At 36.0% G+C, this 19,329-nt stretch overlaps 1 protein-coding gene across 2 annotated transcripts in view; it reads right to left on the bottom strand.

Moving 5' to 3' along the window:
• FAM155A (family with sequence similarity 155 member A) overlaps nucleotides 1-19,323 on the bottom strand; it is a 606,241-nt gene extending 586,918 nt beyond the window's left edge. For both annotated transcript variants that reach the window (XM_006770701.2, XM_006770702.2), the window contains exon 1: nucleotides 17,993-19,323. In XM_006770701.2, coding sequence (XP_006770764.1) covers nucleotides 17,993-18,919 — 927 coding nt within the window. In that variant the 5' untranslated portion in view covers nucleotides 18,920-19,323. The remainder of the gene's footprint in view (nucleotides 1-17,992) is intronic.
• Nucleotides 19,324-19,329: the final 6 nt, after the last annotated feature.

Below are 19,329 nucleotides of genomic sequence, written 5' to 3'. Positions count from 1 at the left end.
GATTCCCACTCTGATCAGGGGCATGGCCAGCCTGCAAACAGCCTGTGGCCCCTCGGCCTGGCTGGCCTCGCCCCCCAGCAGGACCACCACCCTGATCCCAGGCCCTCATCAGGGCAGGCCGGCAGGCCCCCACCCATGCACCAGGCCTCTATCCTATATAATAAAAGGGTAATACGCAAATTGGCCCTAATGTTGGAATGATCAGATGACCGCTTGACCAGTCACTATGAGGCACACTGACCACCTCTCAGTCCCTTTCCCTCGCTAGCAGCCTCTGAACACACTATGGTAAACAGGGAACCAGGGTGGGTGGTGGGGGATGCGGGTGGTGCCAGGCCAAAGCCCCCACCCCACCAGTCACCCCACACACAAAGGGCAACCTGTAGTGGGGGCTGGGCCAGGTGGGAATGGCCATCAGGCTCCGATCGCCCAATGGTGAATGGGGAACCGGGAGTGGGTGGCAGTGGGAACACAGCCAGCTGCAGGCAGCTGGGGAAGATGGCCCTGATCACAGGCCAGGCCTAGGGACCATAACCACACACAAATTTCATGCACCAGGCCTCTAGTTAATAAATAATAATGCAAGAATAAACTGTGTTTTGATTACTCACAACTGTAAACCTACTTTTGCCCCCCACCCCCGGAATATACAAATTTCATTTTATAGACGTATCATGTAAACTGGCCACATGTTCCTAGACAATGACTTCAAACTAATATTTTCAGTGATTTCTTATTTTCTTCCTTTTCAATAATCAGTAATCTCTGACCACTAGGATTGCTTCTATACTATAGCAATCTGATAGAAAATGAATATAAAATAGTGTTAAAAGCTTTAGTTAGGAAACCTGTGCCCTAGGCCTTTGTTCACTTATCTACAAAATGGGGATAATTAACAGACATACTTCATAGGGTTAAATTAATATTCTGGTACCAACATTAGGTTCTAATTGTTAACTATCATTATCTTAACAGAGAAGAAAATAGCCCTCCAGCTTTGGGCATAACTTTGCTGGATATCCATGAATAAAATTAAAGTTCATAAGAAAATTTATCTAAATCACTTAAATTTATAAAGACAGAGATACAGATTTACATCAATTCTTTTTCCTATACTAGGATTGTTTACTGAGGTCAAACTTTCTTCAAGTGACCAAAGAGTCAAAATACTGATTTGTATGAGTAACAGATTTTCCACAAAAGAATTCAGCTTCTTCCTTGTTTTGTCACTAACACTCTAGTTCATTCCACAATGTAATATAATACAGGAAATGTTTAAAAAGTGATAGCTTAAAACATATGTCTGTGAGTTATTTGAATTTTAGAAACCATTTGAACTGTCCTGGTTAATTTCTCAGATGATATAATGATTTTGCTGCTATGAACATCCTAGCTAGTTACCAGAATAGTGAAGAAAAATATATCTATACTTTGTATTCCAATGGTTGGATTAATCAAAAAGTTTCTATCGTGCTGTCAAATAGTTTATCTTGCTTTTTCCTGTAAAGTGGAAACTTGCTTCAATCTCTTCTAGATTTTATTATCATAATAAAGTTATGGTAGCTTTCCAGTTTCTTAAAATTCATCAACTAACAGAAGAAGCAAAGAATGATATATTTTTCTAAAGACTTCGAAATTTGGAAAATGATATTGGCTTAAAGAAATGCTTATCGGGAAAGGTTCAGTGATGAATAGTTACATTTTTCTTTAAGTGGCCAGATTAAGAAAACACACATCCCGACCACAAGCTATGGCATAATTGCACTGTTGTTTATTACTTTTCATACCCATAATTACCCATAAAGAAGTATGTACAAATAAAATACTGTGTTTATGTTTCCAAATAAAAAGATCTGATGTTCAGCAACAAAGATATCAAACAACATATTTTATAACATTGATATTTTGTAATTATGTTATTCAGAGCCCACTGTAGTTTAAGAGGGAAACAATGAACTTTCATAAACAAGTTATCGAGTTGAAAGCGAAGCACTATCCTGATGCCAAGGCTCTGAGCAAAATCCAATTTTTTCTTATAGGTTGAAAGCACGACCATTTGAAAAGGAAAATTTGTTACCAAGATTTTTTTTTTTTCTTTCAGTAACAGATTACAAGCACAACAGCTTTTGGATCAAGAGATTTATTTATGTGTTTTTTAATCTTACTCTCATTAACATGCATCTTGAAAAAGAATATATTATTCTGGGCTCTCCCTCATATTCCTTCCTTCGCTTGCTTTAACAATCATCCTGCTCATATATAATTTTTTTTCGTATTTTTCATGTCCATATGAGTCACACATGATGAAAGGTCTAATTATTTATTCTTTTTTTAACTAGGTTCACTGTGGGATATCTTATACCTCAGTGACTAAATAACTATTGTCATATAATAATAGTGCTCAAGTAGGTTATCTAAGAACAGTTTCTACTAAAAATCTATTTTTTGAAAGTAATATTCATTTGTCTCTATAGTATGTTTTTATCCTATACTAGAGGCCCATTGCACGAAATTTGTGCAGTGGGGGGAGGGGGGGGTTGTCCCTCAGCCCAGCCTGTACCTTCTCCAATCTGGGATCCCTCACACAATCCAGGACTGCTGGCTCTCAACTGCTCACCTGCCTGCCTGCCTGATTACCCCTAACCGCTTCTGCCTGCCAGCCTGATCAGCCCCTAACCACTCCCCTGCCAGGCTAATTGACGCCTAACTGCTCCCCTGCAGGCCCAATTGCCCCTAACTGCACTCCCCTGCCAGACTGGTCACCCCTAACTGCCCTCCCCTGCAGGCCTGGTCACCCCCACCTGCCCTCCCCTCCTGGCCTGGTCGCCCCTAACTTCCCTCCCCTGCAGGCATGGGTGCCCCCCAACTGTCCTCCCCTGCAGGCCTGATTGCCCACAACTGTCCTCCCTTGCTGGCCATCTTGTGGTGGCCATCTTGTGTCCAAATGGAGGCAGCCATTTTGTGTGTTTGGAGTGATGGTCAATTTCCATATTGCCTCTTTATTATATAGGATAGTACATAAAAATATGCATTCCCAGAGAAAATTATTACAAATTAAGTTATTCTGCCAAAACCGGTTTGGCTCAGTGGATAGAGCGTCGGCCTGCGGACTGAAAGGTCCCAGGTTCGATTCTGGTCAAGGGCATGTACCTGGGTTGCGGGCACATCCCCGGTGGGAGATGTGCAGGAGGCGGCTGATCGATGTTTCTCTCTCATGGATGTTTCTAACTCTCTCTCTCCCTTCTTCTCTGTAAAAAATCAATAAAATATATTAAGTTATTCAAGTATTCTTTATATAGCAACCTTTAATGCATCTGGATTGCAATTATCATATCCTTTGCAAATAATCACTGTGACAATTCTGAGAAAATACATGATTCTCTTCAGTGCTGATACTTCTTTGGCCCATCTGGTTCAAGGCTCATTCCACAACAAACAGTGGCAGCCATTACTTGGAGAAGTCAGAGGATCTTGGATGAAATAGCTCCTTGGGAAATTCTCTTTAATAATTTATCATATAGATTGCTATGATATTTAACAAAACAAAAAAAGTAAGAACAGGCTCAGAGCCATACAAAATACCCAGAATGGACACAGCATTAAATGAACAAGGGTAAATTATTATAATCAGTCAAAGGTAGGAAATGGAAACTCTCAAATATTGTGGGGTTTCCATGCTCTATTTGCAGCATCAGTTCAGCTATTCAGCCATTTAATCTTTTTCCATTTATTTCAACTATTAGGCTATTAAAATAAATTATTATATTTGGGTGAAATATGATCTTTCCCCTAAACATATCTATCATGAGTTAACTTTCTACTTCATCAACTCTAGCCTTGACTTGGAGGAAAAAAGGAAATAGTTGAGAGCTGAATTGTGCATTTCACCACATTATTTTAGTACTATTATATAATCAAGTTGTTAAAAAATGCAAATTTTCACTGCTTAGCTTTTGCATTTATGTTTATAGGGACTAATGTGAGAATATTAAACATCCATCCAATTAAAGTAATACTGGACAGCATAGTATTCCATTGTGTAAATGTACCACAGCTTTTTAATCCACTCATCTACTACTGATGGGCACGTGGGCTGTTTTCAGATCTTGGCTATTGTAAATAATGCTGCTATGAAAACAGGGGTACATTTATTCTTTCAAATTGGTATTTCAGGATTCTTGAGTTAATATTTATGCTGCTGTAAGAAAATAGTTAAAATATTTCTGTGCCTAGTTAATTGAGATGGGATATTTTGATTTCATGACATTTTATATGTTCCTTTCTTTGAGGAAACTCCATACAGTTTTTTACAGTGGCTGCACCAGTCTTATCCCTATCCTTACCTGCACTTGTTTGTTGATTTATTGATTATAGCCATTCTGATAGGTGTGAGAGATATTGCATTGTGATTTTATTTTGCATCTCTCTGATGATTAGTGGCATTGAAAATTTTTTCATATGCCTTTTGGCTATCTGTATGTCCTCTGTGGAGAAATGTTTATTCAGTTCCTTTGACCATTTTTTTCCATGGTTTTGTATGTTTTTTGTCTTCCTGGTGTTGAGTTGTATAAGTTCTTTATATATAGACATTAACCCCATTATCAGATGTACCATTGGCAAATATATTCTTCCACACAGTGGTCTCCTTTTCATTTTGTTAGTTTCTTTTACTATGCAAAAGCTTTTTAGTTTGACATAGTACCATTTATTTTTTCCCTTTGTTTCCCTTGCTACAAGAGATGTCAGAGGTGAGCAAGTAGGAGAAAGGATATCTGTAATAGTGTCAACAACAAAAATAAAGTTTAAAAAAATTTGACATTGGAGAAGTGAGCACTACTTCCTTAATAGGCTGCACCATATTTCAGACAAAGACAATTAGCCAATAAATAAATAAATAATAACAAAACAGTGTTTCAATTCTTTGCAAATTTATATTTGTCTCAATTATAGTTGTTTATTGGTCTTAATTTTCTTTCTCTGTGTGGACACAGCCAAAATGGGAGTTAGAAAAAGCTGATAGACATTCAAGAGCAGTGGAAGCTAATGACAGTGAACTCTATAGCCAACACGTTGTGGTGCTGCCCGTCTTGACAGCATGACTAGGGCAACACCTGACATCCCTTTGTGGAGGTTAAGCATTACTCCTGCATTAGGGCCTTTATGAAATAATTGAGGAATATAAAAAATTAATCCCCCATAGCCTTAAGAAAACATTTTAGATGATTATAAAGTTAAATTTCTTAATATCATCTATAAAACGTAAAACTGATCATTTGAGAATTATAAATATCAATTAATGTTATTAAATTTACCCAGATTTTGACGTCATTTGAAAATGAGAGATTTATTTGTCAAAGACAAAATATACAACTTTAAAAAGAAGAGTTTAACTGAACACATTTGTAATACCTTAACTAATAACAAAAAAGAGAAGAGTTTACATATTCTTAGTATGTTTACTTTTGTCAAAAACAAATAGCTTCTTTGACTCCTTGTAGGTAAAATGCATATATAGGGTGGACAAAAGTAGGTTTACAGTTGTTTGTATAGAAAATAATAGAATAATTAATAAGTAATAAACAAGAATAAACTCTGTGTTTCGCATACTCATAACTGTAAACTTACTTTTGCCACACCCTGCACATATTTGGCTTATTCCTAAGAACAAAATTATCAAAATAACTAAAGATTGGATCAATTATTTTAATAATGCTTGGAAGCCAATTAGTTGAATGGAAAAATCAAATCCATGGCTATGCAGCTGACAATCATCACAACTGAAAAACCAAATAATTTATATACATCAATAAAGCCAAACAAAGCCAACAAGAACTTTGTTCACTCATTTAAATCCCCTCCTCTTTACTTGAATTTTCACTTAAATTGAATAGAAATGAAGTTTTAAAAAGTCTAAACTGAAATAATATGAAAGGATTTACTTTTTATAAGTGATTTCCATAATTTCAATATATTTTTATAAATATCATGGTACAAATAGAATATATGAAACTTGTCAAACTTGCCTAACTTCCACAAAGCAGATCAGACATAGATTCCATTGACAGCAAGATTATTTGCATTTCCATGTGGTCTTTCATTTCCCACTATTTCACATGGACTTTGACATGAAGTCATTGCCTCAGGAAGCACAGGTGCCCCACCACTTCTTGCCTAATGGCCCATAACAGCAAGTTTAGCTTTCACTATGGGAAAGGAAAAATCATGTTTTTAAACAGCTTTTATCTAGGATCATTGTGATTCTTGAGGTTAAGTATATCATCGATGTCTTTTTTTGAAATGCCTCAGTGGAAACTAAGTGGAAAATCTCTGTCAGGTTGTTGATCTATGCTAGGACAGCTTTGATTAGAAACCAATTGTTGGGTCAGGAGGACAAATTTGTCAAGGTGTTCTACCAGCTCAGTTTCTAAACAGATAAGAGAGTACAGTCTTGCTGCCTTGCACTGTGAAGTGACTCTCTCGTCGAAGAGTACCTTGAATTGAGGGAACCACTACTTGCCAGCTACCTTTTATTACACATTGTTCTGTTCCTTCTCTCGGGGACTCCTTAGACCGGATATAAGTATCCCCATTTTACAGGAATTGATGGAAAAACTATTTGAAACTAGGCCTTTCTAACTTTTCAGGCAAGGCTCATTCCTTATACCAAAATATTACAACAAGAATTTGGGCGCAGTTTATATTCCCAATGAACTTTATATTCACTCCTGTCATCCACCCACATTCTCTTCCCTAAAAACAAAAGAAAACACAAGCACTAGACATGAACAATTATTTGTGACAGAGTGGAAAATATATTATAGTTAAGTCAAGCCCACGAAATTAAGAGCCAGATATTACTGGGTTTGAATTCAGGTTATGCCACACTTACCTGTGAACCCCTGGGCACATTTCTTAACTTTTAGCCTTAGTCAGTCACCCCATATGTTGAAGAAAGCTAATCTAGCCTATAATATTGGATTGTTGTGGAGAATGAATAAGAGAAACATGCTGAAGTTATCAATATAGGACTTTTTATTATATAAAAAAAGTAATAGATGGGTACAATTCCATGAGAGCATGGAATTTTTACAATGATAATATCCCCAAAGAACTGGATCTGGGAATGAATTGATATATGTGAAAGAAGTGCTGTGAAACCAATGGAGAAAGGTCATATGCACCATGTCTTTCCCAGGCTGTCCATGTTGTTGAGTCCTGCTTTGCTCAAAATAATTATTTGAGATTTTATGATAGTGATTGGTGTGTTTATTATAGGAAGAAAAGAATATCTATATTTAATATTAGTAATAACAAAAATTTACTATAAATTACTCTAACTCAGTTCCTATCTATCTCCAGGGTAAGCTCATGTAGTTGATTCATTCTTTTTCAAAATTATTCAAACTGATAACAATAGGAATTAGACAAGTAATTTAAAGTGTTCAAGACTTTACTTTTTAAAACCAAAGTGCTATTACTAAGAGCAAGGTGTTATTTCTTTGATGGAATTGGCAATAAGTACCATTTCACAATGCAAAGTTATCATTTCTGGGTGCCTCATGAGATGTCAAAGGATGTTGGATGGAATATTGAAAATCATCTGGTCAACTTGTAACACATAGGCAAGATGCCTTCGGCAGATAGCTCCCAAACCCATTTGCACATCTCCATAGCAAAGGGCTCTGAAGTTCTCAGGCAACCACCATTTTCCATTGTATCCTTTAATAAAACACTCTTCCCTGTATAGAGTACCAGATATTCCTAAAACACCTACATACAGCCCCTTTCTCACCCCTACAGCCATAGGAAGTACTGAATAGTAAGACCCCACTCACACATACGATTCACATCAAGTTAAAGAACCTTACTGTGACTCCTTGTGTCTTCTCTTTCTCAGGGCAATCATGCTCCCTTGCATAGAGTACAGCTTAGACCCAACTCAGACTTCTGTATATTGGAACCTACTATGTTTTCTTTGTCTGCCAGCTCTCGTTCAAGGCAATCTTTGAACCTACTTCTTCTCCCTCCCCAATCAAAAAAAATACTAAGTATAGCAGAGTGGGTAAATGTGAGCAGAGCAGAAAATAACCAGGACAACAAAATACAAAGTTAAGTAGCTAGAATGCAGGACAAAGGGCTCCACCTTTTAATATAGAATTTGGGGCACATGAGTCTGCGGTGACTAACAAACTATATAACACACAACTTCCCTCAAGATTATTTTTACCTATCAGTTTCTAGGATATGGAAGATCATTACAATGATTTTTTCACTTAAACCTCTGAGAGGTTTGTGAACAAAAGTTCTCAAACCAGTTTAGACTAATTTAAGAGTATCTACTCAGTTTAAAACCCAGCACATGTTCATTTTAATCTGAAATAACAGAGAAAATATTCAAGCACTAGGAATAAAACATTTTCACTCCAGCTGAACTTTTTTTTTCATTTTATTCCAGTGTTGGTCAATAATTTAGAGAAAGGGATGAATGTAGATGTAATAAAACAATTTTACCATGCAAAAATGCAAAGTCTGCTTATAACCTTTTGTAAATGAGTGTTATTTACCAGAAAATTTATGAGATCTCAAGTGAAGACTATATTAATTTTACTGATGTTTCCCATGGCTTTTTCTCCATGGGTTTTAATGAATTGCTACAATTTATTGGCCATCATCAAGCCATAGCTTAAGTACTTTTATATGCCTAGGAATCTCAATTTCTCCCTCATAAACATACTGTGAAAGGGCTACTAGAATCCTTATTTTAAGTAACTTGGACAATGTCATATAAATAATAAATGGTGATTAATGTTGGGAGTTAAACCCAATCTATGCTCAACTATTCCTTTAACCATACTTGTTTAGTAGGGTAACAATTAATTTCTACTTTTAAATTATTAGTAATATCTGTACATTCTGGGCTGCTAATAGATGGGAGGCCACCACCCCCTTCTTTGGAATACAGGGCCATCGTTAATTTTTCTGAGTCTGATACTTTCAAATTTATACTCTCATCTGGGTTCTAGATTAAAAGCTACAAATATTCTAAAGTTTATTTCACCATAAAATATTTATTTCTTTAAACTCACATCTTCCCACCTACTCCATTTTTCTTTTCTTTTCACTGCCTATTAAAGGAAGAGTAGTTGGAACTAATCCTTATTACCTCAACTTCAACACATCCCTTAATTCATCACAATTTGACATTTTTCCTATCATTCTATTGAAACTACTCTTGTAAAGTCAACAAATATAACGGACAAATTCAATGGCCTATTTCTAGGCTTCATCCTACCTGTTCTTTCTACAAATCCTTCCCTATACCTTTCAAATCATTGCATTCTCATGATTCTCATCTTTGCCTCTGTCTCTACTTCTCCCTCTCCCTCCACTCTTTTGTTCTCTCTCTCTCTCTCTCTCTCTCTCTCTCTCTCTCTCTCTCTCTCTCTCTCTCTCTCCTTTCCTCTTCCTCCTCCTCCACCTCCTCCTCCTCCTTCTCCTATTCCTCCTCTCCCTTCCTCCCTTATTTTCATTCTCATTCGTATTGTTTCTTCTCAATATCTTTCCCTGGTACCTTTTCTACACAAACACTTAAGTGTTGTTCTTTCTTAAGATTCATCTTTGGTATTCTCTCCATATAATATTTTTGTGACGTTATCTAATCTCTATCCATACTTCTTCAATGAAACCAACAGGTAGATAGTAAACTTCACACCTAAACTCCCTTCTCATGTAGTATCTGCTACTATCTACTGGGCATCCTGATATCATTATCTCCAAAAATGAACTTCTTGTTTCTTTGACCACTCTCAATCCCAACTTGTTAATTCCTCCTATATTGCCTCTCTCATTAAATGGTCTCAAAATTCACAGCCTAACCTTTTATAAAGCTTGAATCATATCCCTCCTCTACATAGCAATTTGTAAATTTGAATTCAGAAAAGTCTCCTGAATCTTCTTATGTTTCTTCTTGTGTCACTTTCATAACTCCAGCAGTAATTTAGAATGTTCTGCCCAACATGGTAGCCAATAGCCACTTGGGGCTATTTAAACATAAATTAATTAAGATTAAATATAATTTAAAATTCAGTTCTTAACTCACCCTAACCACATTTCAAGTGCTCAATTGCCAAATATTGCTAGGTATCAGCTATAGTGGATCACCATGGAAAGTTCTGTTGGAGAGTGCTGATTTGGAGTCATCCTATAACTCCCAAGGAAGAGAGCCAATTCTGAATTGGTCTCGCTGGCATAAGTTCACCCTATTCCAATCTATGATCACATAGCTGTCAGAGCTCGTTTTTGAGAAAAACAAATCATCCTAAGTGATTCCTTGATTAAAATTCCTCTCTGATATTTTATCATATAAGGAATGAAATTCAAAGGCCTTAGAACAGGATACATGATCCTTCACAACTGAGCACTAAAATTTTCCCAGAGGTATTTCCAACAGCTCTTGAAACATACCTTACTCAATGTTATGGATGGATTTGTATCCCCCAAATTCATATGTTGAAACCCAGACCCCCCAGTGTGACTGTATTTGAAGACAGGGCCTAAAAGGAGCTAATAAAAATTAGATAAAAATTAAAATGCCTAAGTATTACAATGCTAGACAAAAGAGAGACAGTTCTTAACTAATACGCTCAAACATCTCTTAATGCAATAAGTTAAAAATAGGACATTGATTAAAAATCATAAAGTGGATGTATCTTATTTAACTTGTAAATTCAGCACAAGAACAATCACAGACATCCTAAGTTTACTTCCTCGCACTAAAATTTTATATGCATCATTTTACCTGTTCAATTCCAGCCCTAGGTGTTCTGATGAATTTATTCATTTTCATATCTCCTCCCTAAGCCTTTGAAATGATGAGCCTGGAATTTCTGACCATTCATCCCAGCTGTCCAGGACTCCTAAATTTCTGTCATCTTGGCTTGTTTATCACCTATAAAGTGTTTTTAATAATAAATTAAAATAAAAAGAAAATATGGTAAGATTCCTAACAGTTGTTAAATCTATGTTACAGGTATATGTAGGCTTATTATATTAATCTCCCCATTCTTTGGTATGTTTGTAATACTAATAATGAAAGAGAAAAAGAATATACATTCAAACAATAGTGTACTTTATCTTTAACACTGCCATCAGTTTGACCTTGGAATAGTAAACTTATGTCCTCACTACTCATCTGTAAAATCTATGATAATACCTCATAAAGAGGACATGAAGAAGAAATGAATTAGACTAGTTTCTGACTTCTAAAGCATGTTAGCTTATTATTGAAGCTTGTTTTAATACTTAAGTTTCTGAGTGAGTCAAATAATTTTCTTCAAGAGCTAATGCATAGTCATGATATCCCATTTACCTCTTAGTTTGATTTTCTTTCAAATAAACAAAATCAGTAATAGTTCAGTAAGAAATAGACTGGTCATTTTTTATGGGATATAGATACAGAGAAAAAAGATTTCTCAAATTTGGATTTCTCATGGGATTCAGCCTCTGAATATGCATCTTTGACATGCCAGGAGAGGACACAGCAAGATGATAGCAAGAAAGCACACAGAGGAAGGAAGGTGAAGAGTTCTGTTTTGACTAGAGCCCATTTTCCTTCTTGTGCAAGGTGGAGAAGATGATAAACAAAATCCCCATGCATTTCCATAGGCATGATTATTACATTCACCTATCACGCATGTGTGGCTATCCTACTGCTACTGCTAAAACCAACAACAGTATTTAAACGGATAATAAACATCTATTTTTTGCAGGATTTTTCTTGCCATCTGTAGTATCTTCTACAGCATTTTGTTTATAAATGACTGAATGCAGAAACAGTCAACAGGGGTGGGGGGAAGATAAGTAACTGTTACCTTTTAACACTTCACACAGCCAAGGATTAAATGTTTTCATGCATTCCAGTACAACACATAGTACAAATCATTAACTATTTATTAGCAAAAAAGGCAATGTTATTTCTCTTATTTCCAGTAGTACGAAATCAGAGTAAGTTAGAACATTTCATGAGGAAATTTCATTATTTAGATTGCAATAATATTGAATTTATTATTAAGTAAAACAGCTTTAGTGTTTCACAACATCTTGTAATATAAAATGTTAAAAAATAAAACGACGGATATTACAATCCCTTCAGAACAGAGCAACCAGATAATTTTAAAATTAATTCCAAAAAATAAGGTTAGTAATAATCTGTGATTACTTAGCAGTTCATGTCTTCAAAAAACTACATAAATGTTATACTAGTTATTTCAGTATTACAAAAAGAAGTAAAAAATAAAACATCACAATAAAGAAATAAAAATAATTAGTAGTTTCCAAAGTTTACAAAAGTGAATAGATTTTTTTTTTAAAGAATAAATCTGGCCAGCTGGTGTGGCTCAGTGGTTGAGCATTGGACCATGAACCAGGAGGTCACAGTTGATTCCTGGTCTGGGCACATGCTCCGATTATGGATCCAATCCTCAGGGGAGGGCAGCATGTAGAAGGCAGCTGATTAATGTTTCTCTCACATGGATGTTTCTATCTCTCTATCCCTTTCCCCTCCTCTCTTTAAAATCAAGAAAATACATATATTTTTTAAAAAGAATAAATCTGATTCATGTAAAATACTATGAAGAGCCAACATGTGTTTTTTTTTCTTAAAATAAACCACATACTTTAGAAAAAGTTTCAGCAATTTATATAGCCTAAAATTTGAGACAGAAATAAGGCCAGGTTCCTCTAATCAAATACTTGAGCAGTCTTACAGACAATCATTCCATTTCTTTGTTCATGTACTCAGCCCATTATTGAACACCAGCATAATGACTCAGTTTGGGCTAAAAGACAGAATATTGACAGCCAATAGGCCCACCCTTACACACTTCAAACTCTGGTCCTTTGTGCATCCACCACCTTCTCTCCATGCTCTCTTCTGGAGCATCCCTTAACCCTTTCACCCAGTCGAGTCACTTCTCATCTATATCCTCAGCCCAACTCACAACATATTTGCTCTCTGACCTCTAGCTCTGTCCTATTGCCTTTACCACTTTAAAAAATATATGTCTGAGTTCCATTCTCATCAGTTTAGCAAATTAGATTATACTGAGGCACAGGAGCCAAAAGGTCTTATCACATAAGTTTTCAATGTCAACTAGAAGAGTTGTTCTCAACCTTGGCCACACATCATCAGGGAAAGTGGAAGATCCCAAGCTCATGACACAAGCCAGGTGAATGAAATCAGTATCTCGGAGCTGGGGGCATTTTCAAAGATTCCCCAGGATGGTCAAAGGATCACTGATCTACGGTATCAATTCACTGATATTGAAGAAACATCTTTGCAATGTAAATCAATATAAAGTAAAAAGCAAAATGTTTATGCCTAGTCAATGTGAGGTCAACATTGAAAATAAAAATTTAAAGGAAACGGAATTGAAATTAAAGCAATAGGTCAAATAATTCAAATTAAAATATTATTTTATTTGAAATAGTTATATGTATACTTGTTCTTGTGTACTCAATCTAGCATGAAAAACTTAATGGATTATAATTTATATGTGGGGGGACATGAGACTAGGAGCATTATTGATTTCCTTTGCTTCATACTTTAATTCACCTTGCACATGCAGACACTGACATCATACAATTAAAGCAATTAAAACCAATGTGTAATAGCACTTATTAAAAGTTTGAGCCCTATATAGTTACTAATTTGACACAATTACAAGTTCAAAGTAAAAACAATCATTCTTTAGCCTATAAAAACAATAGGCACCTAATATTAAGATAAAATTTTGGTTTTTTCCTATAAAAATAAAATATAATTCATAAAATTAGTGGTCATATATAAAACAAAAAATAGGAAAAACAAAAATCAGGGTCATAAAACTTGTTATGATAATGGTTTTAACCTAAAAATGGCCTTAATAATGGTTAAAATGATTATCTGCATGGTTAGACTATTTGACTTTGTAGAAAAGCAATTCAGCAATAGAGAGAAGATTTGAAAATAATCAAGTGATAGGATACAAAAAATATCTATTTGCATATGCATTCCACATTCCTGGACAATGTCACACTTTTTACAACAGCACTTAATCAACAGCAAAACAATATTTTTTAATAAAAATAATTGTTAGATACTTGATTTTATTTTAAATATATTCTTTCAAGAATCTAGAGCACATGACGCCAAAATGAATTAAGAACTTAAGAAAGGTTCAAACTGTACATTATGTAATTCAAATTATATGTGCTCAAACTGGTTAATGTTTGTGAGCGGTTTCTGCAAACAATACAGAAGGCCTCAGGTATCACGATTATTATATATGCCTCACATTGGCAGAGCATCCTTTTGGCCAGTATCTGTTAAATTAAGAATAAGCAATAGAATCTGCTTTAACATGAGATTATAAAAATAAAAATATGGATGCATATGTTCTTGAGAATATGAAGATTAGTATCTATTATGAGAGAACTAAAATACAGATGATGCAATATCTATGTTATAATCTAATCTCAAATCTGCTTTCACTGATCATCTGGCTTAAAGCGATCAATAACAAAAGTTTACCAGAAACAAAGTAATTTGTATTCCTTAAATATCCCAATTTGTCTTCACATATGCTTAGGAGCTAAAGGACAAGAGAAAATATTTATTTAACTTTAAAAAAACAAACATTTTAATAATATACGTATGTAACTTTGTAGCTTAGAATACTACATATTTAAATATTAGCAACCAACTTGAAGATTATTACAGCTTTGTTACTCTTATTATATATTAAAGATCATTTTGAAAACTACAGAGAATTACTGTCATTATTTTTGCTACTTGACTTATGTAAGATAGCAGCTTGAATGTTCTTTATTTTTCCATAAATTTCCTCCGAGATAAATGTGCATATTTACTCTTTTAAAATTAAGCCAGCTATTTCTCAGAATATTAAAAAATATTCTTGGGTACAAATGATTTTTATTATGTGTTCAATACAAATGTTCACTAAAATAAATTCGAGCTGCATTTACTCTCCAATTACTATGGACTCAAGGCACTATGATTGTATCAGATCAATATTAAGGTTTGTTTGCTTTCTCAGCATAAGGCATCAAAAGCCCTTCAAAACAAGTTAAATTAAATGTAATCAATTCTATTTTATATATGGAATGTGGCTTTTTTGTAAATGGAGGAGAATATAAAATTAGAAGGTAATATGTCCTTAAGTTTTAAATTTTAGAAATTACTGCATTAATAATTTAATTATATTTCTCCTAAAATATAAAATTGTACATAAATTGTATAACTAATATGACTAAGTATGTCCTATCTATACTTACAAATATATTTATACACTATTAAATTATATTTTTCATGAATATATTACCAACTCAAGAAATATAATGCATTTGCTTTTAACATAGCCTCGGGCTTTGTGGCTATCTTAAAATATGGAAAATTTTCCATAGAATGTATATCTTGAGCAAAGTCCTTGATGACAGTCACAATTTCATAATTATAGTTATATTTGAAATGAGTAAAACTGTTTAGAAAGAAACTCAGGCACATTATTCAAAGTTTACAAGTAGCATTTTAAGGCATGTAATATAATTTGTATGTGGATGTCTTTGTGGCTTTTTCAGAATCATAAGGAATTATATATTAAATTAAGGAAATAACCAATCAATTTGTAAGTTATCAACCGGGAACACTTGAAACTTAAATGTGGAACTCTAATTTTTAAAAACAATTATTATGGAAAAAATGTTTCAAATGGACAAAAAAACAAAAATCACACAACCAAGAAAATAGCTACAAGATATCACAAGTAATAAATCATGTGTGTGGTGATGAGAAACTCAAATGGCTGTGCTTACTTTTCAATGTGAAGAAGAAATGTTCCTAAGAAGTTAAGACTTTATAATGTGCTTTTGTGTATACAGTTAACAATTACCACTTTATATAAAAACACAATCCAGAAGTAGTTCATGAAATTACAAATTAATTTCACCTACATTATACCTTACAGCTCTGATGACAAATATAAAGTTGAGAAATGTTTCAGGTCAAGAGGAAAATATACTTATTTATATTTAAAATTTGGATATTTGAGCAAAGATATATTTGAAAAGCTTATTTGAAAATATGCTGCAGTCTATTAACAATGACTATCTTTTAAATACTGAAGCTATGCAAGTTGGAATTGATAGAAACTTCTATGAGAATTACATTCAGAAAAGCAAGCAAATTTATATTACAAGATACCACTTTTAAACATAAATAATATACTGAAATGCTTATAATCTTTTTATGAGTAACAAAATTAGCAGACACACCATTTTCCTTATTTTTATAATTCCAAAGAAACATATCTGGTCATAATAAATAACTATGCAATAAGTTATCAACAGCTGCCATTAAGAAGTTTAATCCCCAGGCATTAGTTATAGTGATATGGTTAAGAAAAGTATGTAGGAAAGTTTAAATCCATTTATCTTGTGAAGTGGCATTCTAAATTGATATTGTAAACTCAATATTAGTCTTTCCAAAGAAGATCTGTTTCTGATCTTAAAAAACGTTGAAAAGCAAGTTTAGTTTGAGTTTAGTTTAATTTCAAAAGCACAACTAATCAATCCAAAGTAAGGTACAGCCCTTGAACTATGTTCATTTTAAATAGATTCCTTAGACCAGTTCTCATGTCATAGAATCACAACGCACTTTTTTTTATCAATATTGCCCTTGATTGCACTTGTCCAGTACAAAGCAAGTGAAGCAGAAGAGGGACAATTTTTCTTTTCCTGTGTGGTGTTGAGGGAGTAGTGAAGAGAAAGGAAAGGAGAGAGTGTTGTATATTATTCCTTTTTAAAAGCAATACCATTTTATTGTGTTATTTAATAAATTAGCCTTGGAACAAAACATTAAGGCTTACTAAGATTCTGTCATCATTTCTTCCCTACTAAAATGTCACTTACTGCAGTATCTTCATCATCAACAGAGCTCTTGGGGAATCTCATTTCAGCACCATGGACAGTGACACCTCTACTAGGAAGTGCGCCACCCATGCCATTGGCCATTTCTTAAGAAACTTGCATACACTTCTTTTTTGTCAATCAGCAAGGATTACAGCCCTTACTATATTAAACAGAAACAGACTGAATATGATAGACATTATTAAGGAGTTTAGTATTTTTTATCCCTAGCACCATGCATTTGGCATTTAATATTTTTGGAGAACATGCTGAAAATACAAGCTAATTACATAAGGTATCTGATAAAACCTAACATTAATTATTGATCACCAGATAGTTAATTGAAACTTTCCACTCATATTGAGTGTGAGGTCAATAATTATTCAAATTTCTAAGAGAAAACAGAAAATGTATTGTGATTCAGTACGCTTAGGTAGGCCTCCAGACTTTCCAAACAACCAGAACTATCTCTGTAAAACAGGTAAAACGTGTTTTGCTTCTTCCTACATAAACAACTACAAACACTTTCTCTTTACCTTCTGGTCAACCAACTTAATGACGTCACTCTGAAAATTCACGTGTGCAGGTCTATAAGCCAAATCACAGGTGCCAGTCTCTGACTCTTCTGATTTGGGCTAGGATCATTAGTATGCAGTCCCATCATGTCTTCTTAACAAGCCATATTCAAATTCCATTTTTTAAATAAGGTAACAGAGTTTAAACCAATCCCTTATCTGTAAGAGGTAATTTAAGCCCTAGCTTTATTATCTCAGAAAACCAGGGTGTTCCCTGATTTTCCAGGGATTCCCAGAATGAAGGCACCAGTCTACCACTAATCCACGAGGTATTCCCAACTCAAGCACCAAGTCAAGCTCTTATAACCACAATAACGACGACTGAAGTAACAAAACCAGAGCCACAAAAAAATTTAAAAAAAAAACTTTTAAAACTCTAGAAAACATTCCAACAAAATAAAACAGATGGAAAAGCTCAAGAAGGGCAGAAGAAAAAGGAAAGCCACTGATCCTACCTTACAGTCCTCAGGACAGGATTTCACCGAGTACTCCTGCGATTGTAAATATTTATGGAGCACACTTTCAAACTCTTCGTATTTCTCCTGAGCGTGGTGGTCGTAGTCTTGGTAAGCCTCAATGCATTGCCTGCAGGTGGTCATCTCGCCGCCCTCCTTGAGCACCACATCCAGACTACAGTTCAAAGTGTTGGGACTTGACAACCCCGAGAACAACTCCAAAAGTGTGTAGGAATTACAAAACGAAAGGTAAAAATCCGACAAGTTCCAGAGTGGAGTTGGATGTGTCCCTCTCACCTGCTGCTCCTCCCCCCTGGCCGCCACCCCCTGACTCCAGTTCCTGGCGCACACGGCGTCCGCGCTCTCCACCGTAAAGCACTGGCCCGAGGAGGCGCCTTGGGGGTAACAAGTCTCCAGGCGCCACACGGGTTTGGCAGAGTTTCCTAGAAAAAGAGCCTTGCTCCGGTTGTTTTTGCCCCCGCTGCCCTTGCCGCCGCCACGGCCGTCGCCGGGGGAGGGGGGTAGGGTGGGGGATGAGGAGGCGGAGAGCAGTCTGAGTGCCTGGGCAGCGGGCGAGGACTCCCCCATGCTCGCCAGGAGCGCGGGCCAGGAGGGCTCCTGCTGCCGCGTCCGCTGCTGTTGCTGCTGCTGCTGCCGCTGCCGCTGTTGCTGCTGCCGCTGCTGCTGATGCTGTTGCTGCTGATGTTGATGCTGCTCCTTGTCCCGGGTCCGGGTCAGCTTGGCTTCGGCGCAGAACCACAAGTGATCAGAGAGCAGGACTGTGAAAAACAAGAGAGATGCCAGAGACAGTCGCCATTTCTGAGCCCTCTCTGAATCGATGAACGGTTTCTCGTTCTCCCGGGGTGCTGCCAACCAGATTTTTAAGCCGTCGTCATACTGCCGACACATCCAAGCACCCCTGGTCATATTTTGGGAACGCACAGCCCGGGCCGACTCCACCGTGAGGGCTCCTGTGCCGGTGTCACCACAATATGCATTGACTTAAAGGGTTTAATTTCCTTATCCCCTCCTCCCGTTTCTTCTCTCTCTCTTCCTCTCCCTTTCCCCCTCTCCCTCTCTCTCCCTCTCTTTTTCTCTCTCTCTTTTTGCCTACATAAATATTACTAGGCTTTGGAGGAAGATCTGACTTGCTTCCGACCTAATCATCAGCCGATCTCTCCCTTTGTCCTCTATCTAAAGAGAAGACAAGAGTGGCAAGAGAGAGAGAGAGAGAGAGAGAGAGAGAGAGAGAGAGAGGCAGTCGGAGGTGGCTGGGCTGGTGGCCGGTGGCGAGCTGAGTGCAGGAGGTGATGGTGGAGGTGGCGGGGTGGCTCTGC

This window comes from Myotis davidii, unplaced genomic scaffold (genome assembly GCF_000327345.1).
Source record: "Myotis davidii unplaced genomic scaffold, ASM32734v1 scaffold242, whole genome shotgun sequence".
NCBI lineage: Eukaryota > Metazoa > Chordata > Mammalia > Chiroptera > Vespertilionidae > Myotis > Myotis davidii.
The sequence above is the reverse complement of the archived record's forward strand: the minus strand, read 5'-3'. Positions and strand labels throughout refer to the sequence as shown.